The 23,950-nt window shown below is 47.7% G+C and overlaps 1 protein-coding gene across 2 annotated transcripts in view; it reads right to left on the bottom strand.

The window, feature by feature from the left end:
* The window catches only part of DSCAML1 (DS cell adhesion molecule like 1), a gene marked incomplete at its 3' end in the record, with an annotated part of 338,579 nt that overhangs the window by 34,912 nt on the left and 279,717 nt on the right, over nt 1-23,950 (bottom strand). For both annotated transcript variants that reach the window (XM_080815573.1, XM_080815574.1), the window contains exons 12-16: nt 22,715-22,914; nt 21,995-22,091; nt 21,222-21,350; nt 5,763-5,930; nt 4,413-4,483 (exon numbers count right to left, since the gene is read on the bottom strand). In XM_080815573.1, coding sequence (XP_080671699.1) covers nt 4,413-4,483; nt 5,763-5,930; nt 21,222-21,350; nt 21,995-22,091; nt 22,715-22,914 — 665 coding nt within the window. The remainder of the gene's footprint in view (nt 1-4,412; nt 4,484-5,762; nt 5,931-21,221; nt 21,351-21,994; nt 22,092-22,714; nt 22,915-23,950) is intronic.

Below are 23,950 nucleotides of genomic sequence, written 5' to 3'. Positions count from 1 at the left end.
TAAGACACAAAAGTTCAAATGATGTGTGATCTAGTTTCTATGGAGTCCCTAGAACAGTCCCTAAAACAGTCACATTCAGAGTCAGAAAGGAGACTAGGAGTTTCCAGGGGCTGGGGCCAGGAGAGGGGTACTTATCAGTTAACGAGGGCAGAGTTTCTGTTTGGGATTGTGAGAAAGTTCTGGAGACGGATGGCAGTGATGGTTGCATACACAGTGAACATATTTCATGACACTGACCTGAGCACGTAGGCATGGATAAAATGGTAAAAATGGTACATATATTTTACCACAATTCCAAAAGAAAAAAAAGAGTTCTTGACTTGGTGTGTGGCCAGTCCTTTGGAGCATGTGGCTAGGTCACCCCGGACATCATGGCTAGGGGTTGGGGTCTGTGGGGTGGGGAGGCCTGAAGCTAGCCCCTAGACAGACGGACAGAGATTGATAAGACACATGGTAAGAAGGGAGCATTTTGGAGCTCTGGCTGGGCTGGTGGTAATGAAGGACTGGTCCCAGTCAGCCAGGAAGACAGAGTAAACACCAATGGCATGAAGCTGGGACTAGAAAACCTACTCTTACCCCAAGCTTCAACCTTGATACACAACCACACACACACACACACACACACACACACACTCCTGATATATCTAAAACCCCACCCATCAAAGCAAACATCCTAATCCACCTACCTACCTACAGTCAGACGGATCCAGACTCAAAGATAGAAACCAGCTCCTTGAACAAACAGACTTGCCCATCTATAAATTGAGAGAGAGCACCCACCCCAGTGCACAGAAAAACAACTCGAATCAGGGTTTTAAAGACAATGAAGTTAATTGAAAAGCCCACCTTTTATTATACTAAAAAATAGTGAGATCAAAAACAATTAAGTTAGTAAAACAGTCCCACTGTTTTTTTTTTAATTCAATGAATGTTTTAAATGAACTGCATTTTAAGCTCACTGTTAACTCAATAAAATGAAGTTTTTAATTTAACGTAATGGTTTTGAATTCACTAAAGAGGTGTGTGTGTATGTGTATTTAATTGACTTGACTTTTTGTTAATGCCTGAATTAATGTTTTTCAGCACTTGGGCAGTCCTGTTTGCTAGTTTGTAAGTGAGAAAATTCCTGCATTCTCATCTCTGCCCGTGTATATCGACACTCACACACACACACCTATTATAGACACAAACATATCTTCAAGAGTGATACCCTGTCTTCACAATGATGCACATTCTCGAATTACACACACACATCCATAATGCCATGTGCTGATATATACAACACATGTGACCACAGCCGTCTATACTGTGATGATGCTAGACACCTGTGCAGAACACCATGGAACGTTCTCACATCAACGAATACTGACCGAGGTACTGCTGTATCCATATGTATGTATTCACATATTAATACAAATCTTGTCCGATCTTTCTTCCTTCTCTCCCTCTTTTCTCTTTCTCTCCCCCTCTCCTCTCCCCTTCCACTGCTCCCCTCACCCCCAACAGGCACACTCAGGATTTAAATCAATCTTAACAATATTTCTCTTGAAGCATTAAGAAATCAATAGGGCTGATTGCAAATTTATGTCATAAAGCAGTGGCGATCCATCTCACGGAAAGGGTCTTAAAATGAAGTGACTTATCTTTCAAGTGAATCTTTATTTTTCATTAATCTGTTTCTTGGTGTTAAAAAAAAAAAATCCCCTGAGAAGTCAGGCCAAAATTTATTGATGGGCTGGTTCATTCTGAAGTTCTAGCTTTCTAATCAATTTTATTTTTCATTATGAGACTTTGGAGGAATAAATCTGATTCTAAATTTTCATCGACCTCCTGGTTTGAGGTCTGTAGCCAAATGGCTCAGTGTTTTACATACATACATTCCCCGCCTCCACCTCCTGGCTTCCTGAGAATATTTCTGAGACATGGGTCCAGAACCAGGATGCAGACAGACGTGGGGTTAGATTCTACTTCACCCCCAGTTTCTGAGGGAAGCCCTGGAGCCCAGAGCGGAACCTGAAGGGGAACCGTGGCTCTGGGCATCTGCTAGGTGGGCTGGTTCCCAGGAATGACCAACTGCACAGCCTGTGCCCCATTTCCATCCTGGTCATTTCTCTAGGGAAAGAAGGAACCAGGCACTGCTGTGCGTGTGTATGTTGCGTGCATGCACACATATGTAGGGTCTGCATTTTTTTTTAAGGTTTTGTTTATTTATTTGAGAGAGAGGGAGAGAAGCAGGCTCCCTGCTGAGCAGGAAGCCCCATGTGGGGCTTCATCCCAGGACCCTGGGATCATGACCTGAGCTAAAGACAGACATTTAACCGACTGAGCCACCCAGGTGCCCCAGGAGTGTAGTCCCTTTAAGGAAAATATCACTAAGCCCTTTTGTGGAAGGTCCAGAGGAGGACTGAGTGCTTGATCTTTTCCCATCAGAAGTTAGAGCCAGGGGACACCTGGGTGGCTCAGTGGGTTAAAAGCCTCTGCCTTCGGCTCAGGTCATGATCCCAGTGTCCTGGGATCGAGCCCCACATCGGGCTCTCTGCTCAGCAGGGAGCCTGCTTCCTCCTCTCTCTCTGCCTGCCTCTCTGCCTACTTGTGATCTCCATCTGTCAAATGAATAAATAAATCTTTAAAAAAAAAAAAAAAAGAAGTTAGAGCCAGAAAATGAGCTTGAAGGTCTGGTCCCAGATGGGGACAAGGCATCCCCCCATGCCCCAAGCCTCACCATTGAGATGGGAAAACTCCAAGAAGAAAAACATGTATGAGCCCTAAGAAAGCTCTCTGTTCCTGAACTCCAAGCAGTAGACTGGGGCTCTGGACCACCTAGCAGGGGGAGTAGGAGAGGGAGAAGCAGGCTCCTTGCTGAGCTGGGAGCCCGATGTGGGATTTGATTCCAGGACCCTGAGATCATGACTTGAGCCGATGGCAGACGCTTAACTGACAGAGCCACCCAGTGGTCCCTGGACCACATACATATAATTTCTGCCTCTCTCACTACCTGAATGGTTGTGGGCAAGTCACCTTGCATCTGTCTGCCGTGACCTCCTCTGACGGATAGGGATACAAACACCTCTTCTAGTTGCCCTCCAGGAAGAGAGGGTTAGTGTAGGAAAATACTGGAAGCCAGCAAGCTGAGTGCAACAGGCCACTGGTCAGGACTGGAGGCCCTCGCATGCCCAGGGCCAGAGTTTCCCAGGACGGGGTTTATTGTCCTGCTCAACATTATTCTGATCTGTTTCTCTGCCCTGCTGTGGGACCTCCTCTAAGAGTTTTTCTTCCTTCCTCCCTTCCTCTCTCTTTCTTTCCTTCTTCCTTCCTTCCTTCCTTCCTTCCTTCCTTCCTTCCTTCCTTTCTTTCTAGATTTTTATTTACTTGACAGAGAGAGACACAGCAAGAGAGGGAACACAAGCAGGGGGAGTGAGAGAGGGAAAAGCAGGCTTCCCGCTGAACAGGGAGCCAGATGCAGGGCTCAATCCCAGGACCCAAGATCCCATGACCTGAGCCGAACACTTAATGGCTGAGCCACCCAGGTGCCTGTAAGAGTTTTCTTAAGTGATAAGGTCCTCAGACACCCTGTAGAATTCATAGGTCTCTACCCCTTCACAATGGCTGCAGAAGAGACTGGTCTGTTTTTTGCAGCTCATCCATCCCCAGAGGAAGGGAGGGCAGTTATTTTCACTCTGGTTTTTTTTTTTTTTAAAGATTTTATTTATTTATTTGAGAGAGAGAGAGAGAGAATGAGCATGAGAGGAGAGAGGTCAGTGGGAGAAGCAGACTCCCTGCCGAGCAGGGAGCCCGATGTGGGACTCGATCCTGGGACTCCAGGATCATGACCTGAGCCGAAGGCAGTCGCTTAACCAACTGAGCCACCCAGGTGCCCTCACTCTGGTTTTATCGAAGAGGAAACTGAGGCCTGAAAACACCAAGACTCCTTCCTGTGTGTGGTCTCACTGGGAGAAGATGGGGGGTCATATCACCATACCTCCCAGCTCCAATCACAGGGCCACGTCAAGGGGAAGACCCTGTCCTGTCTTCTCCCATTATTCACAAGGGCCCCTTGAACTTTGTACAAAATCAAATCCAACTCCTGACCTATTACAACATGTGGAGTTGGGAAGAGAGGCCAGTGTGGTGGAAAAATCATTTCCCTCTCCTTGGCACTGCCAAGTTCTTCATCTCATCCCAGCTACTGGCCTGCCCAGGTACAGAGGGAGTAGGGATTGGTGGTGGTGGGGGGGGACCCAACCCTTTATCCTCCTGTCTTTCCTCCCCTCTGATTTCACCTGCTTAGCAAAAAACAGGCATGAGAATTCTAAGAGACTAGAGACCATCAAGCTCGCTGGGCTTCATTCCTGGGTTGAGGAGGAAGCAGTCATGGAGGCAGTTAGCGGGGAAATGCTTTTGATCTCGCTTACCTTCCAGGTCACTTGGATGCTCTGTGAGGTTACTGGCTGCAAGGTGACATCCATGGGGGGTCCATCAGGAGCTGGTGGACGGAGAAACAACATTACAAGTCAAATCTTGGAAGAAAAGAATCCTAGGTCCTTACTCTCATCCTCCTGAGCTGCAGGACTGCTAGGGAACAGAGGAAAAGCTCATACACAAAAGCAGAGAATCTTTGATTGAGTCCCCTGAAACAATCACAGGGCTTACAGTGCCTCTCTGATCTCCATGATTAGCTGAAAACAGCAAACAATGACAATGAGATATTACTATATGTCCAGCAGATTGGCAACAAATTTTAAAAAGTCTGATAGTCTCAAGTGTAGGCAAGGGTGTGTCGTGGCAGGAATTCTTACATTTACCAGCCATGGGAAAGCAAACTGGCTTAATACTTTGGAAGACATTTTGGCATTCTTGGTTAAAGTTAGAAGCGTGCTCATCTGATGACTAATTCTGCAACTACTTAGCTTCCGTAGAGAACTTGCAAACCTCTGTAGGTGTACCAGCACAAAAATGTTCACAGCTCCAAAACTGTCAACCACCCAAATGTCCATCTCCATTAAAATGGACCAAGAGGCGATGGTATAACCATGGCGAGGAATACTACGCAGCACTGAAAATGCACAAATGGTGAAACTCACAAAAATACTATTGATCAAAACAAGGAAGGCACAGAAGAATATGTTGAGAATAACTTCATGAAGATATGCCACTGAAAAATAGGTAAAACTAAACTATACGCTTTATGTGTATATACACTGTAGTGACACTATAAAAAAGAAAAGCAAGAAGGGCTAGTGGTTCCTTCGTGGGGAGGAACAGGCGGCTCTGGTTTGGAAGGGCCGTAGGGAGGACCCCTGGCATGCTGGTGATTGATAGTGAGTGGGGGTTATACTAGTTTTTACTTTATTATTATTTGTAAAGCTGCACATACTATATGTACTTTTGGTATTATTTTATATTTTGCAATAGCAGGAGAAACTATAGGGAGAGAAAGCTTGTTTAAACTTTCAGACAAAATCCAAGACAAAGGTCATGGAAATTAATATAGGGCACTAGTACTCTGCCCTTCACTGATCTAGCGTATTTGTCCTTTCTAGACAGGCTGGGGCCGGGGAGTGAGAAAGAACCATGGACAGCTCCCCAAAGCCCAGCATCTACAGGGGCACCTGGTAAAGGTCAAACAGAAGAGCCTCCAATGATCCAGAGGCAAACACAGATAAACACATTGGGATCTCTCCTTCCCTGTTGTATTGGGTGCAGGCCTCCAATGCCCCAGATCCCCAGGGCCATGGGAAAGAGCCACAAGGCCAGGTACTCACCAGCCTCCTCGGTGCTGATGGTGAGCTCTTTGCTTGGCTCGCTACGGCCAATCTTGTTGAAGGAGTACATGCGGATGCTGTACACAGATGCTGGGTGCAAATCCACGATGTTGGCCTGGTTGATGGTGGGGGAGATGTTGCGTGTGGATTGCTTGAAGTCCCAGGAATCTGGAGAGAGAGCACCCATTTCAAACCACAGCCAGGAAAACACCACAGCCCCTTCCCAGCCTCAATCCCTTCCCAGTCCACTATGGGACACAAAAGAGGTCCAGCTCTACATAGATAGCAGCAAGAAGGCACAGGCCTTAACTTCACAAAGAGTACAAGGATTTTGTTCCATGAAGATCAAAGAGACCAAGGGAGGCCTGAGAATGTGAGCAGCAAATGCACTGGCCCTCCTCTGCCCTGGGCCAGCTTGTGAGCCCAAGCCTCAGACAGGGGTCAGACAAGATGTTTCTCAAGACCCCTTCCAAGATCCCCATTTGCTTACTCCCCCTAAGGGTGTGATTAGCCAGTGCCCTTCCTCCTGGCCTCCCATACCACCTCAGTGACCTGCTGTAACCATGAGATCCCTATCCTCCCAGTGCCAAGAGTGAAGACAAGGCTTTGCCCCCTTTTCCCTTCTGTATATGCCTCCGTATCTCCTTTCCTTGTGCACTTGTGGGGTGGTGGTCCCGAGTGTTGCTTGGTCTTTGAGGGGACAGACCGAGGGCCGGAGTCCCCAGCCCAATCCCTCCCCTCTTTCTCGCACTGGCAGGAGGATGATGAGTGTTCAGGGTCAGGAGCCAACAGAGAGGTGGCCACGCTCCTGATTCATCCAAGGGGACTGGCAGCCCATTCCAGGGCTGTTTAACAACATTGTAGAAAGGGGGAAAAACCAGATAAATGCCACTCAGGAATACTGTGGCAGGAAACATTCTTCATCTCCAGAGGAATCCAGTCATTCATTCACTATATTTTTTGCTGTGGAACTACTGGGGGATTCCCAAGAAAAATGGGAAAGGCCTGAATTTACAGCAAGGCCTCGGCTAGGATCTTCCAAACCCAGAATTCATAGCTAGGTGACTTTATTGGCACTTCGCTTTGAAAAGAAAAAAAAAAAAAAGGCAGAGCACGAGGAAACAAGCTGATAGCAGGGCTTAAAAAATTTCTTGGGGGCATGTCCTGATGTCACTATTCAGCCTAATTTTCCATGCCTTTTAAATCCACAGTAGAGGATCCTGAAAATTCTCAATAGAAAAGATTAAACTGCATTCACTGCTGTTTCGTCCCTAGAACAGGAGAGGAGGCAAGCATATTCTAGAAAAATTGTTAAGAAGACTTTCCTTTTTTTTTTTCCCCCCAAAGGCTTAAACCTGATAAATTAGTTCACCAAAAGAGACTATACCCTGCCTTCAGATTCTGGTTAATTGAGGTCTTGATGGTTTGCAAAACACCACTTATAGCTGCATAGTCTCGGCATCTGTGAAGGGCACTGGCCCAGCTCCCCATCTGCAGTTTTGCATTTAATTCTTTGGTTTTATGAGCCAAAGTCACAAATGGCAGGCTGCAGAGGCTCGGAAACACATTATTTTCTCCTTGTCTTTTAAAACACCCCAACCACCCGGAGAGTCACTCTGTGGCTGGCAGGTTAAGCCAGAGCTGCGAGTATGTGGGCTCCTACCTGCCATGGGCACCTCCTTGGTTTGGGAGGAAATGGACCAGCAATGTGGTGGCAGGCGTCCACTTCTCTCTGTGGCATCCCGGGAGCCCATGCCAGCTCACACGCTCATCATACTTGATTTGCCCGTGTTTACAGGAGACGGCAGTAATCACAAGTCAGTGAGTTCATTTCTGATGAGGGCAGGCAGAGGCAGGAGGCCCACCCCATGTATCAGAACACTGAGGGGCTAAGGAAAAGGGGCGCCAATGTATACACACTTGATTAAGAGAGACTTGTTCTCTGTATTGGTAAGAAAGACCTGTGAGTTACGGACCATGGGAGGTGTTGCGGATGGAAATTGACGTAAAACGGATATTTTCTTCACGACAGGTTCAGATTATTTTTTCCTCGTTTCTTTTTACCAGTATTGCAGCAGCGATAACGTGTCCCTTCATGTACTCGAGTCTCCGGGTAACGATATGTCCCATTACAGGGGATGTTGACCTTGATCACGTAGCCGAGGTGTCCTTGTCCACTTCCCCCACCTACTACAAAGTCAATATTTCCCCCTCTGTCATTAAGAGGGTCTGGGAGGGCTTCACTGAGAGATGTGAATAAACCACCACATTTTCTTCTTAGTTTTCTTTGCTTGTGGTTTGTTTTGCAAAATGAAGTCTGTCACTTTTGTTTACGTGGAAACGTTAGCTTTTGCAAGCTGGGGTTTTAATCCATCAGGGCTCGTGTCACAGACATACTCTTCTTTTTTTTTTTTTTATTAAATTTTTTATTTATTTTCAGCGTAACAGTATTCATTGTTTTTTCACCACACCCAGTGCTCCATGCAATCTGTGCCCTCCCTAATACCCACCACCTGGTTCCCCCACCCTCCCACCCCGCCCCTTCAAAACCCTCAGGTTGTTTTTCAGAGTCCATAGTCTCTCATGGTTCACCTCCCCTTCCAATTTCCCTCAACTCCCTTCTCCTCTCCATCTACCCTTGTCCTCTATATTATTTGTTATGCTCCACCAATAAGTGAAACCATATGATACTTGACTTTCTCTGTTTGACTTATTTCACTCAGCATAATCTCTTCCAGTCTTACACCAGTTAGAATGGCCAAAATTAGCAAGACAGGAAACAACGTGTGTTGGAGAGGATGTGGAGAAAGGGGAACCCTCTTACACTGTTGGTGGGAATGCAAACTGGTGCAGCCACTTTGGAGAACAGTGTGGAGATTCCTCAGGAAATTAAAAATAGATCTTCCCTATGACCCTGCAATTGCACTGCTGGGTATTTACCCCAAAGATACAGATGTAGTGAAAAGAAGGGCCATCTGTACCCCAATGTTTATAGCAGCAATGGCCACGGTCGCCAAACTGTGGAAAGAACCAAGATGCCCTTCAACGGATGAATGGATAAGGAAGATGTGGTCCATATACACTATGGAGTATTATGCCTCCATCAGAAAGGACGAATACCCAACTTTTGTAGCAACATAGACATACTCTTCTTTATTACTTCTTTGTATTTTCAAGAAAAGCCTACAAGGATTGTATCATTAATGTATGTCAAGTGTGTTAAGTTTCTAAACGACCACTCAGCACACATGATACACATTTTCAAAGAAAAGGAAGACTCAGGAAAACTGCTCTAACCTATTTTATCTCAAGGTGTTCATCTCCCCAGTGTGTTTGCAAAATGCAGAGATCATCTAAAAATAGATTTATAAGATTTACACAATTGAAAATAATCTTGATCTCATGGACAGGAAAATTTTCTTCTCTATCACTTCTGGTGTGTACCTTGTTCCTATTTTTATATATGTCTATGTACATAAAATGTTAACATTATTTGATTCATTCTTTCTTGTTACCATCTTAACGTGTTTCTATTATTCTTCTCAGTTAATGGAAACTGCTACAGACATTCATTAAGGCTGTCTTTGTGCATTGGTCTGTATGTTCTTTTCAGATAAATTCTACTTAAGACACATTGGAGTAAAACACAGGCTTTACCATTTACTGGATATTTGACAAAATATTCTCATAAAACAGGAAGGATAATATTATTATTCTCAGATTATTTATGTGACTCATGCATTAATATATAAAAAACTGGTAGAGAGATATATGGTATAGAGTAGATTTTCAAAAAGGTTTGTTGTTGCTATGTTCACGATCTATTAGGCCTGTGAATTCCATATAACTTTCACTGGACCAGGGACATTGGCCTCACTGGTTAAAAATGAGGAAACTCAGATCCCACCCCAGAACTCCTGAGCTAGATAGAATCTGGATGTTTTTGAGGCGCCTGGGTGGCTCAGTTGTTAAGCATCCGCCTTCAGCTTGAGTCATGATCCCAGGGTCCTGGGATCGAGACCCGCATCGGGCTCCCTGCTTGGTGGGAAGCCTGCTTCTCCCTCTCCCACTCCTCCTGCTTGTGTTTCCTCTCTCACTGTTGCTCTCTCTGTCAAATAAGTAAATAAAATCTTAAAAAAAGATAAGAATCTGGATGTTTTCAAGGTCTCTAGTGTGTTCCCTATGCATTAAAATTTGAGTACACTTCTGACTCACCATAACTTTCCCATCTCAGAAATACACACCATTTATCCTATAGGATATAAATATAATACTCAGAAACATGTATGCCTGTGTTGAGACCTTAATTTTATAATTTATCTTCCAGAACAGTGGAGTCCCCACAGTGATTTTTGTGGACTGTGTGTCATCTTCTTTCCTCAGAGTTAGAGGATATTACTGTGTAAAAAAATGATCTTATTGGATAATTCAGGACACTTTCCGAAGTCCCAACAAGTTCTTGTAAGTCTCTTGTCTCATCTTGGGTCGAAGGATGGTCTCTGTCCATGGCCACCTGGTAACCTGTTCTGAACCCCAGGGACTGCTGCCATTCAGGGATGTGGCCATAGAGGTGTTCTATGAGGAGTGGGATGTATCCAGGGATGTCATACTGGAGAGCTTAGAGGAACCTGGCCTCCGTGGCTAAGTCCACCGTCTGGGTTTTGGCTCCATTATTTGTGAAAGGTCTCCTGGGAGCTTCAGCTTCCTACGACAGAGTTTCAGATCTCTATTTTCAAGGACATACTGGGAGTTTGTTGGCATAGAAAAGGAAGACTTTGTGATGTTTCATCGTAACTTTAAGCTTCGTCTTTCCTGAGGTAACCTGCATCCCTTACTCAAGATTAGTGGTAATTCTAGAAATTCAGTGGTATCACATCGTGTTGCTTCTGTCTTAACATCCAGTTTCCACACCTTATTTCTGACCCAGTAATACTTAGGAGTGGAACTCATGATCTGAAACGTTCACTGTCCTAGCAATAGTAAAGGTGCCATCAGGAAACAGTGTTTTGGGAAATCACATCCTAGAATATTCTAACATCCCACAATGTCCTCTCTTCTCACCTTCTTACAGTGCACAACACTCCACTGGAGATTGGAGAATCCCCAGCCAAACTCTGTTTCCTCTAATAAACAGGACTTTCTGTCTCTAAGCCAAACCTGGTCACCTTTTTGGAGCAAAAGAAGGAGCCCAGGAATGTGAGGAGACAGGAAGCAGGAACCAAACACCCAGGGGGGGTGGGAGTGGGCCCAGGGTCACAGAGGAAGCCAGACCTTAAAATATGGTTTGGGAAGGTCTGTTTTAATGGAAATGATTTTTGAGACACCTAAGTTTTCTGTTGCTGCCAAAGAAGGACATCTGCCCAACTTCTATTGGCTCTTAAACCCTCCGGGCATCTCCTTCTGCTCAGTCAGTGGTTGCCCGTCACATTCACACTCAGGCCCCCAAACCCCTTGGACTGTGTGGGCCAGCCTGATCTGGCTGCCATTCCATTGCTCATGGGGGCCTGGGAAAATCTGTGCACGTTTCCAAGGAATTCTACCTAAGTCATTTTTAGAGTTCTGTGTTGCCTCGTGTAAGAATTGGAGAGGTACGCGGTTGAGATAGTGGGATTTGGTTTAGAAATCCCAGGAACACTGGAGACAGATACCATGCATGTTCTCCTGAATCACTTCCAATCCTATGGAGGCTTCCGACAGGACCCTCCAAAGTTCAGACGTAGAGATTTCATTGCGACACAGTACACTTCCTTAAAATGAGAAAATAAAATCCTCTGTTCCTCTTTGAAATGTCCTTTTTCTTTGTAGGAATTAAGTTGGAAATTTCAAGTCTCAGGGTCCTAGGATTGAGCCCTGTGTTGGGCTCCATGCTCTGTGGGGACTCTGCTTCTCCCTCTCTCTCTGTCTCTGCCCCTACCCCACTCATGCTCTCTCTCTCTAAAATAACTAAATCTTAAAAAAAAAAGAAGTTTCAAGTCTATAGGCCCCAGTTCCTCAGCAGTAAAAGTGTTTCATATATCTATTTCCCTCATAGAATTTTCTTTTCTTGAGGTGTAATTGACATATAACATTATATTAGTCTCAGGTATATGGCATAATGATTTGATATTTACATATGTCGTGCAGTGATCACTACTTTAAGTCTAGCTACTATCTGCCACTATACAGCATTACAAAATTTTTTTTCTTCCTTTTTTCTTTTCTTTTCTTTCTTTCTTTCTTTCTTTCTTTTTTTTTTTTTTTAAACGTAGGCTCCACACCCAGCCTGGAGCCCAACATGGGGCTTGAACTCACAGTTGCGAGATCAAGACCTGAGCGGAGATCAAGAGTCAGATGCTCAACTGACTGAGCCACCCCGGCGCCCCCAAACTTTTCTTCTTATGATGAAAACCCTCAACACTTAGTCTCTTAGCAACTTTCAAACATGTGATATGATATTGTGGTCTACAGTCACGGTACTGTACATTACATCCCCATGACTTATTGACTTTATGACTGGAAATGTGTACCCCCTGATGTCCTTTACCCATTTCATCCGCCCTCAGAACCCAATAACCACCAGTCAGTTCCCTGCATCCATGAGGTTTATGATGTGTTTCCTTGTTTTGTTTTCAAATTCTGCATATAAATGAAATCACGTGGTATTTGTCTTTTTCTGTCTGACCTATTCCACTTAGCATAATACCTTCCACGTCCATCCATGGTGTTGCAGACGGTAAGATCTCACTATCTTTTATGGCTGAGTTTCGTTCCGTTGTGTGTGTGATGTCTGTGTGTTGTCCCCCCACAATTTCTTCATCCACTCATTTACTGATGGACTTCCATCTCGGCTATTGTAAATAACGCAGCAATAAACATGGGGTGCCTGTGTATTTTCAAATTAGTATTTTTGTTTTCTTTGGGTAAATACCTAAGAAGTGGAATTGCTGAATTATATAATAACGCCACTTTCCATTCTTCGAGAAACCTCCGTACTGTTTTCCACAGCGGCTGCCGCAATTTACAGTCTCACGGACAGTATAAGAAAGTTCCCTTTTTTCCCCTTCGCATCCGTGCCAACACTTGTTATTTCTTGTTTATTCAATTCTTTGAGGGCTGAGGGAGGTGGGGAAGCTGCAGAAGAAAAACCTCAAGCTTGTAGAGTTTGGTTCATGAGGTTTAAGGAGAGAAGCCATCTCTGTAACCTAGACGTGCAAGGTGAAGCAGAAAGGGCTGATGTGGAAGTTGCAGTGAGTTTTCCAGAAGACCTAGCTCAGACAGTCGACCTACTGGAAGATGCCATCTAGGACTTTCATAGCTAGAGAGGGGAAGTCAGTGCCCTGCTTCAAAGCTTCAAAGGACAGGCGGACTCTCTGGGTAGGGGCTAATGTAGCTGGTGACTTTAAGTTGAAGCTACTGCTCTTTTAACACTCCCCAAACCTGGCGCCCCAAGAATTATGCTAGGGGTGCCCAGGTGGCTGAGTTGGTTAAGTGCCCAGCTCTTGATCTCAGCTCAGGTCTTGATCTCAGAGTTGTGAGTTCAAGCCCCTTGTTGGGCTCTACATTGGGTGTGCAGCCTATTTTTTTTTTTTATAAAAAAAATAAAGAATTATGCTACATTGACTCTGCCTGAGCTCTATAAATGGAACAAAGTGTGGATGCTGGCACATCTGTTTATAACAGGGTTTGCTGAATATTTTAAGCCCACTGTTGAGACTTACTGCTCAGAAAAAAGATTTATTTCAAAATATTACTGTTCATTGACAATGCACCTGACAAAGAGGTCTGATGGAGATGGACAATGAATGTCATTTTCATGCCTGCGAATACAACATCCATTCTGCAGCCCATGGATCGAGGAATTATTTCGACTTTCGAGTCTTGTTATTTTAAGAAATACATCTCATAAGGCTATAGATGCCATAGATAGTGATTCCTTTGATGGATCTGAGCACAGTAAATAGAAAATCTTCCAGAAAGGGTTTACCATTCTAGAAGACATTAAGAACATTCATGATTCATGGAAAGAGGTGAAAATACCAACATTAAGAGGAGTTGGGAAGAATTTGATTGCAACCCTCATGTAGACTTTGAGGGGCCCAAGACTTGAGCAGAGGAAGTAGCTGCAGATGTGGTGGAAACAGCAAGAGAACTAGAGTCAGAAGTGGAGCCTGAAGATGGGACGAGTTGCTACAGTCTCATGATAACCCTGAACAGGTGAGGGGTTGCTTCTCGCAGACGAGCACAGAAAGTGGTGTCTACTCTCTACTCTTGGGGGAGATCCTGGGAAGATTGTTGCAGCGACAACAAAGGATTTAGAATATTACACTGACTTAGCTGATAAAGCAGTGGCAGGTTTGAGAGGACTGACTCCAATTCTGAAAGGAGTTCTACTGCGGGTAAAATGCTATCAAATACCATTGCATACTACAGAGAAACTGTGGAAGGAAGAGTTGATGATTGATGTGGAAAACCTCATTGTTGTCTTATTTTAAGAGCCTGCCACAGCCACCCTAGCCTTCAGCAACCCGCACCCTACTCAGTCAGCAGCCATCGACACCAAGGCAGGACCCTCCACCAGCAAAAAGATTATGACTTGCTAAAAGCTCAGATGATGGTTAGCACTTTTTTTTTTTTTTACAATACATTGTTTTGTTTTTTAAGATTTTATTAATTTATTTGACAGACAGAGATCACAAGTAGGCAGAGAGGCAGGCAGAGAGAGAGGGGGAAGCAGGCTCCCCGTTGAGCAGAGAGCCTGATGCGGGACTCGATCCCAGGACCCTGAGATCATGACCTGAGCCAAAGGCAGAGGCTTAACCCAATGAACCACCCAGGCACTCCCATTTATTTCCTCTTGAGGAGCCCTATAATGTGAGTGTTTCTCTGCTTGCTACTGTTCCACAGGTCCCTTAAGCTGTCTTCACTTTTATAAATTCTTTTATCTTTTTGCTGCTCTGTTTGGGAGAGTTACATTGCCTGTCTTCCAGGTCACTGATCTTTTCTTCTGCTTTGTCTAGTCTTCTGTTGAACGCCACTAGTGCGTTCTTCAGCTCTGTGGCTTCTGTTTGGTACTTTAAAAATATTTTTTGTGTCTTTGTTGAAGTCTTCACTGTGCTCATCTAGTCTTCTCCTAAGTTCTACGAGCATCTTGATGACCATTATTCTGAACTCTTAATCAGGTAAATTATTTACCTCCAGTAAGTTTCTTTTTTTTTCCCCTGGGGTTTTATATTGTTCTTTCATTTGGAATATATATCTCTGTTTCTTCATCTTGCTTAACTCTTCATGTTTGTTTGTATGTATTAGGTAAAATGGCCACCTCTTCCTGTCTTGAAGGGGTCTTGTGTTGGAGATGAACTAGATTGTTTCTCCTTGCCCTAGCCCTTGGTTGTTGTCTCTTGAACCTTGTGATTGTCTAAGCAAAGTTTATTCTTGATAGGTCCCAGTTGTTGATGGTGTGCCAAGACCCGTCAGTGTTTCAGAGGGAGGGATCGTAGCACCTGCTGACTTTGAAGCTGATTGGAAGCCAGACTCTCGGACAGCAGCTTTTAAAGTATACGGATACATACTGGCTTATGGGACCATAATCACAAACCCTGCTGACCTCTAGAGCAGGCCATCTGGAGGTGTCCTCTTGGCAACAGCTGCAAAAAATCAAGGCTCCAGACAAATGTCTGAGCTCCTTTCTGGGATGTACTGGTGAGCTACAGTGAGGCCAAGGGAAAGCACAAAGCTTCTCCTGAAGCTCCAGGAGAAGAAAATATGGTGTTTTGCACAGGGAGACTGGGTTGTGTTTCAGTCTGCTGTCTGTGCAGTATCCTGGGGGTGACAGCCTGCCAACAATGTTCTCTCTGATTGTTTCAGATCCATGGGGCCCAGAAACACAAGCCCGCCTAGGTACTACACCTAGGTGCTCTAGGGCTGTCCCCAGTGAGGACTACATGCACTTGCTGGCTTCAGCAGGGCCACGGGGGAGTGTGGGGGCGGGGCACACCAGCTGACTTTAGTGGAGAAGTGCTAATATTTACCAAACATCTGTGATGCACCAGGTGCGGTCTGGACAATGTAAACGCTCGCCATTGACTCCTCACACCCCCTCATGGGATCAGCATTATGTCTCCATGGTATAGGTGACCCCATGTCACCAAGACTGATTTCTCACTTGGCCTCTCAAGTGTTCAATACTTGAACCTCTCCCTTCCTCTTGAAACACTCTTTCCTTGGCTTCCCTGATAAAAGACTCTTTGGCTTTTCTCTTATGTTTTGGACTACTTTTTCTCTCTTCTTTCCAGATGCATCTCCCTTACCCTTTCATAAATGGTTAGATGGAGTTCTTCCAGGCTCCATCTTGGGTTCTTTTTCTCTCATGTCGTAGACTTTCTCCACACTTGGCTTCTCTTTCCATCTATACACAGATAACTCAAAGGTTTGTGCCCAGCTGGATGTCTCCTATGAATTCAAAATTTTTATAGCCAACTGTTTCTTTGACATCTCTTCTTGGATGTTTCAAAGGTGTCCATAGTCAACATGTCCAAGACGGAAGTCTTGACCATACATCCTATAAACCCATCACCTTCCTGGGGCCCCTATCTCAGGAAATGGGATGCTAGGTGTTATTCTGGACTCTTCTCTCTATAAAGTCTTATAGCTTTCATGTCCCATGTAGCTTTCATGTTCCATGTATCTTTTCAATCTCTCCATGTCTCTCCATCTCTGTCCCTGCCCCAGGCCAAGCCACTGTCATCTCTCACTTGGACCAGGAAAATAACATCCTAACTAGTTAGCCTCCCAGAACCCGCTCTGTGGCCCCTTCCATCTGTTCTCCACACTGCAGCTGTCATTCATCCCACAAATATGATCAAGCACTTCTTACAGGCCAAACACTATTTTGGCATTGACAGTGGTCTCCTCTAACACAAATCTGCCATCCCCTTACATAAAACTCTACAACAGTTTTTCCTTGCTCTTGGGGTAACAACAAAATTTCTTTACATGCCCCCAGGCCCTGCAACATCTGGCTTGTGTATACCTTTCTGTATATGTGCTGCCGAAGCGAGCACTTGTGTATACCTTTCTGGCTTTGTCTTTCACCACTCTTTTCCTCTGAACTCCTACAGCATTGACAGCCTTCTTTGTTGTCTGGGGCTCATGGTTTCAGCAGCAAATGTCCAAGGAGATGCTAAGCTCCCTGAAGGCAGGAGTCATGTCTAAATCTTTGCCCATCTCCCTCAGTTGGCGTGTCCTGGGCACTTATAACCCACTGCTGGTTGGATCAGAGCCCCTTTCTGTCCTTTCCTTTGGACTTGGAGTTCCTCTGCATTTTGTAGTCACAATAAATACCCTTGCTTTGCCTTCCCCTTCCTTGCCTCACTCAGCTGCCAGTCACAGGAGGGGGCCCCCCTTTTCTCTTATAAAAACCCATCATTTGCAGGTAGGTTTGACCTGGTGTTCCCAAATCATCTTTGATGTTGGCACAAAAGCTCTCTCCCCACAGCCCTCCCAGGCTAATGCATCTGAGTCAAATCTGAAGGCCTCTAACTGATTTTCCAAACTTGATCACTGCCATCTCTCTGACCCCGAATAGCTGAAATTAGGGGCCCTATTTTCTTCTCTTTCCTTTTCAGCTCTCTCAGAGTACTGAGCTAGCTTTGGCGAATATTGTCTCTTTTAATATTCCCTTTCATTTGAGCCTGGCTTACCCAGATTAACATATTTCATTAAGGGCTCTCTCTCCCTTTCTTCATCAAAGGGTTTCTGATGCAAAATATTCTTCTTAAAAAAATAAGCAAGTGGCTGGGGAGATGTCAGTGCCTTCTACTCTGTGGGCTGCTTGCTGGCAGGGGACCTGGAGTCTCTGTTTTTTTTAGGAGACTCATTTGCTGTAGAGGGGGAACAGCTCAGACAAAAGCCACATCTGGAGGGTTTAGCTGCCCGCGCTTGGGAAACAAATCCATCTTGCATCTCTAGCTTCCTCCTTGTATCACGGCCCTAAGTGCCCCTCTGCTCCCTATGGCAATCTCTCTGCAGGACCAAGAGGAGGTTCCCTGGGTCACAGTGACAGCTCACAACACCCCAATACCAGTCCTTCCAACAGCCACACTCCGGCTCACACAGAACGACACAGCACACCAGGCAGGCTCACCCCGCGGTGGCCAGCAGCTCGCACCATGAGGCTGCCTTCCGGGCTCGGAGGGCCATCCTCGACGAACCCATCCCCGCTCCTTGCTTGGGGAACAGAAGCGAAATGTAGTGTCTGCATTTTTAAAACTGCACCGCGCCATCTGATAGATTTGTGTGGACGGTGCTATTTATCATTCAGCATTCATGTATTATTACTCTGCTGCCTGGGGCCAGGAGAAGTCAGCGTGAGCGGGATGGTTTAGAAAGGGCAGACTTGGTAATTTCCCTTGGAAAATTAGCACGACGAGCAACACAGCAGAAAATCTGGCAAAGACAAAACTGTGACAGAGAAGGGGGTCGGGAGCAGCTGGTCTGGACCCAGCATGGGTGTGGTTCGGGGCAGGAGGCAGAGAGAGGGAGGGAGAAGAGAGGCATGGGATGGGCACCCGTGGAGAGGTAGGAATGTGCCAGACTCTGTGCTAAGCACTTCCACGTAAGTCCTCACACTCCCTTAAATCTTACAACCACCCTGAGAATGACACGCTATTGGCCCCATTTGATAGATAAAGAGATGCCCAAAGCGGCTTGCTGACGATCCCACGGCTCCGACACTGGGTCAACCCAAGTCTTCTGCTTTGAGAATTGTTATTGTTCTACTACTCCACGTGTGGAAGAAGATCTATTTACACATACACACACAGAGAGACACACACACGTGTGCACACACATACCCAGCCCCCTCCTTCCTTTTGTTCCCTAGGTTGTCTTTTTCATTGATCACATAATACAGTCTTTGGTGAGTTGCAATTGATCAGACAGTACTTTGTAATGGTCCTGAAGGCGTGTGTGTGGGCACATGCGTGTGCCCGTGCGCGTGTACACAGTGTATGTTCTCCTTCCAAATGCTCTAGAAGCTCCAAAGGCAACACTCTGCCTCCTACTTCTTTTTTTCCCCCTACCACATGGCGGCTGCATGATTCTGCAAGAAAACTACTGGTGCTCAGTCCATGTTGCTGACTGACAGACATCTGTCTCAGCCTGCAAGGCCCATAGGACTAGAAATTGCCACACGAGGTGTGGGAGTTCGACGGGAGTGAGGACCTCACGTTTATGAAAGGTCTGCTATAGCCCTGGGCTGGATGTTTTCTCTTTAATCCTCAAAACAGTCCCGCAGGATCAGCACCACCACTCCCGCTCACGGCTTCTGCCTGGCGCCAGGCACGGCTCCCTGCAGCTCCCACGGAACCCCGTGAAAATAGCGTCTCTCCTGCCTGCCCCTCCAGCCCTGCTCTCCAGATGTGTGAGGTTCTCAGCGTCTCCTGGCTCCGCGGTGCCCCAGGAAAGGTCTGCACACATTAGAGCGTGGTCCGTGGGGGCAAGTGGGCTTGGAGCAGCATGGGGGAGGAGGGCAGGGAGGCAGTTACAGGGAGCAGGGGGGGCGGAGGCGCGAGTGACACCCCAGGCGTCTGCTCCCGCCTCTGACAATAACGGAGCAGAGCCCCGCCAGCCAGGGCAAGCTTCGGGGAGATGGAGCGCCCACCAGCCCATGGGGGGGTAGGCCGGCAGACCCACCCCCTCCTGTGTAGCTCCCGGGCCAGCCTCAGGAAGCTGTGAGACTTCAGATGGACACGGTCAGCCTCCTCTCCCCCCTGGGCCCTGTGTCTCTGCCTGTGTCTCACTTCCCAAATACCCATTCTTCCACGGACGCCGGATGGATCTTTCCAGGGCACCACGGTATCCAGATCTCTCTCTGGGAGCTCTCAGTGACCTTCCCCAACAAGGTAAAAGCTCAGCCCAGAGGCCGCCTCCCAACCTGGCCCTAGAACACACTCACTCTGAACCGTATCCAGGAGCCCTCTGCTAGACGGGACAGCTCCCTGCAGAGCCCGAGTCGGGCTCTTCCCGGGCTCTTCCCCTTTCCTTGAATCCAGGCCCATCACCTCTCAGTCCCCAAGTCCTGGCTCTCAATGCGGCATCTACAAGGGCAAGAGATGCTTCCCTGATGCCCCTGTGAATGGCAGCCCCACCTCTTGCCACTCCCCTGCACTCAGGGTGGACTCCTGGGTGGCTGGCTGCCACCTGACTTTCCTCCCCAGCCAGACCATATGCTTCTGAGGATAGCTGTAGAACCCTGTATCAGAGATGTAGAACCTAGTAGAACCCTATAGAACCATGTATCAGAGGCGACTGACCGAGGGACCTGGACAGAGCTGCTTCGCAAGGGGTCTGCTTTGCCGTGTCTCACTTGGACTCGCTCAGCTGCCCTCTCCTGAATGCCTATCATGGGGTGGGCCATGCGCCAGGTGCTCGGAAGACAGCCGGGACCAGGACTTGGTACCTCCAGAGGAGGGGACACTCAGCCAGCCACTGGCCATGTGCTGTGCTAAGGACCAGAGGAAGGGTCTGGAAGGTCTCGGGAGAGACAGAATCTTGGATCTACCCTAAGACCTGGAAAATGAGCTGGAGTTGGTGGCAGAAGGGGGGCTGGGGAGGGCTGAGTGCTCCAGACTCCTTTTTGGAATTTGATTTCTAAGTTGTTTTGAAAAGCTTATATAGGCTTATGTGAATTCAAAGGTACTAAAGCATCCAGAACGAGGAGTGGGTTTTCCCCTCACTCACACATCAGGGTCCCCCAGATGCCCTCTCAGGGGGAACCCCATGACCCATTCTCACATACCTTCCAGAGACAGCCACACAGATACAAACATGAACCTCTATAGCTCTTCTGTGGCTTGGTGCCCTCCAGGGCTCTTGTCTCGTCTGAGCCCCCCCCGCCTTTCCATTCCTGCCACCTGACCATGGAGCCCTGATTTCCCTGGAGACCTGCTCCACAGGGCCTCACAGCGACAGGCAGCCTCATGGGGGCTAGTGAGGGTCCCAGGGGAGGGTTCTGAAGGGCTACCAGGAGGGCAAAACTTAGACTTAGGCTTTTCTATCCCCCAGAGACCAGCAAGGACCAGCTCTCTGACCCTCACACATCCCAGCATCCCAAACCAGGAGTTCCCAGATGACCTGGCCAAACCCATGAAGTCTCCGACCCCACAGACACAGCCCATAGCCCATTAGCTCTGGGCCTTTCCATGCTTTAAGTCAGACCACCTTGTGGATCTTGATCTAGGGACAGTTCTGGAAAGAAGGGGCTGACCCTCCCTTCACATCAATTGTGGGTCCACCTGCCCCTCTTACAGAATTCTTAGCCCAACCAGATCCCCTCTCTTACAAACCACAGGAGTTCATACCCTGGTGGTGCTGGCGTCTTTGCCTTAGCCGGGCAGCTTGGAGGCTCAGGGACTGTCCTACCAGAGGGGCAAAGTCAGGGCCAGGGCACAAGGGCCGTGGAAGGCGGAGGCTTCACCCTACCTGATTTGTTCTTGTATTCGATGTCAAAGCCCGTGATGATGCTGTTCCCATCAAACCGCTGGGTCCAGCGTAGGTTCATGCTCCGAGCCTTTACCTCTCGGATCTCCAGCTCTGGGGGGTCAGGGGGCTCTGGGGAGTGGCAGATGAAAGGAGCAGAAGTGAGGATGGCAGCAGAGAGCTTGGCCCCCGCCTATCTGCAGAGACGACCAGGGTTCCGTTGTATCCCTGGGGACTGGTGACAACTGTGCTCTAGTCAAGAGTCCTGAACCCTGGGCTCTGGACAAGGGGGTACTGGGAGGCCTAGCAGTGGGGTTCAGAGCCCGAGAAGGGGCCATGCTTGGTTTCTTTCTTTGTTACCCTCTCTTCCTTGGCCTGGGGTGGAGGACACAGGCCCTCCTGTAGGGATTTCCTCTGACCTGATGACCTGTTTGTCCTCCAGGAAGAGCTCCCAACGTTCCCCAGCTTGACTTTCCCTTCTCTCACTTTCTCCAGGGTCTGAACCCACAAACCCAGATGCCTCCAGTTCTGGAAGCAGCAATGTGTTCTATAGTGATGGGTCCAGAGTAAACCTTGCTGTCTAAAGTATGCCTGGAAGGGCCTGTATTGCCCCAACTCTGGCCAGGAGGAAGAGTGGAGGAAGGCTCTTCCCAGGGGCCATTTCCTGTCATCCTCCACCACGGCGTGGGTGATGCCCCTGATCTCGAGGTGGAGTTAGCGGTGGGCACCTGGCTCCCTGGGGAAGGGGTTAGGAGTGGTAGGACAGGTGAGGGTACCTTGCACAGTGAGTTGGATCAAGCCCCGGTCCTCCCCATATGAGTTGATGGCATGGCAGCTGAAGAACACAGAGTCCCCACGGTCAGCTGGCTTGAGCTGGGAGGTGGCCAGCAGGGGCAGGAGGATGGGGAGAGAGGGAGGAAATGGGGAGAGTGTTTTAGAACTTGTCTGCTGAAGCGGGCCCGCTCTCGAGGGGATCAGCAAGGCCACTTCTTCTGGGAGGGGGACCCATGAGGGGCTTTGTCAAGGGCTCCTCTTCCCAGAAAGTTCCAAGGATGGAGGCTGGAGGAGTCCAGGCATGAGGGGGCTGAGGGGGCCCAGGAGGAAGAAAGAAAAGAGCTGAGGGGTCCCAGGAGGGAGGGGAAAGGGGTCTGGAGAAGGAGGGAATGGCTGAGGGTCCCAGGACAAGGGGAGGCACTGAGGAGTCCCAGAGGGAGGGAGGAGCTGGGGATGGGAGGGAGGATGGAGACCAGGGGTTCCAGAAAAGGGAGAAGGGCTGAGGGCTCCACACATTTAATGACTGTGGGGTTGTCAGGAGGGAGACATAGGGCGGCTCTAAGGCAGAGGTTCCTGAACAGACAGGAAAGGGAAGGTGCCTTTTGGGGTTGGGGGAGGGGTCCCAGATCCCCATTTACTTCCATTAGATACAGATGTAAAACTGTGGGAACCCCACGTTCTGAGATTTGGGGTCCCCCTGAGGCCGGGGGACGGTCGCTCACCTTCAGCGTGGAGACAACCTCGTCGCCATTGTCCTTGGTGGCGATGGCGTACCGCATGACTCGGTCGGGGTCGATGACCGTGTCCCCCTTCTCCCAGCGGATGATGATGGGCCGCTCACCCCGCGCCGTGCAGTTGAGCTCCTTCGGGTGACCCTTGATGGCGATGGTGGTGTTGGGGTGGGAAGTGATCATGGCTGGGACTGGGAAGGGGAGGAGGTGCAGGAGGCCCCAGTAAGGGGAAGGCCGGGCTGGGGGAGGGGCATGTGCCCGTGCAGAGGCCCCGCCCCCGCGGCCCCTCCCCACGGAGCGCCTCAGCCCCAGGTCTCAAAATTGTGGGGCCATGCTATAGGAAGCCCCACTCCCCTGTCTCCCTTTCCCCCTCCCACCCGTGACTAGAGTGGCCTCTCTCTTCACCAGGGATTCTCCTGTTCCGTGGACCCCTCTCCAGAATGCTTTAAAATGTACAACATACATAGAATTACAAAGGAACCAAATATATGGAAATATGGTGATACAAATATTAAAAACCTTCAAAAGCAAACTTTTTATATAGTATATCCCATATCAATATATATATATTTTAATAATTTAATTCACATATAATGTATTATTTGCCCCAGAGGTATAGGTCTGTGATATATATATATATATATATATATATATATATATATATTTTTTTTTTTTTATGACTCTTTATCAAGGTGATCTAGTGCTGGGTTACAGTGCAGGGAGGGTATCTGGAGACCCACAAGCTAGAACTGCGGTGTGAAAACGTCTGTGGTCCTGCCCGGGGTACTGCTACTGCTGGGCTTTGTTGTTTATATTCAAAACGGAAGGAAATACTACATCTCAGTTATAAGTTGGTGGAAGAAAAGGTGTGTTCTCTTTTCTGACCCTAAATCATGGACTCCCTGAATCAGGTTCATGGACTTTCTTTGGGGGGGTCCCTGGGCCCGGGGTTAGGAGCCCTGCTCTACAGCGTGGTAGCCTCTGCTTTGTGTTCACGGCTCAGGCTCTCTCCATGGCTCTGGCTCGACTGGTTGGCTCTTTTTGAACCGCTGAGAAATTCCCCTGTTCTTCCAAACAAAACGCAACCGAAAAGCCTGGCGAGCATCTCTGTGATCAAGGTCCCTCCAGCAGTGCTAAACAGTCTGTGACCCTCCCCACCGCCACCCCTCGCTGCTGACCTGCGAAAATCATCATGAAGGAACCAAGGCCCCAGCTGGCCATCAGGAG

This window comes from Martes martes (genome assembly GCF_963455335.1).
Source record: "Martes martes genome assembly, chromosome: 10".
Classification (NCBI taxonomy): domain Eukaryota; kingdom Metazoa; phylum Chordata; class Mammalia; order Carnivora; family Mustelidae; genus Martes; species Martes martes.
The sequence above is the reverse complement of the archived record's forward strand: the minus strand, read 5'-3'. Positions and strand labels throughout refer to the sequence as shown.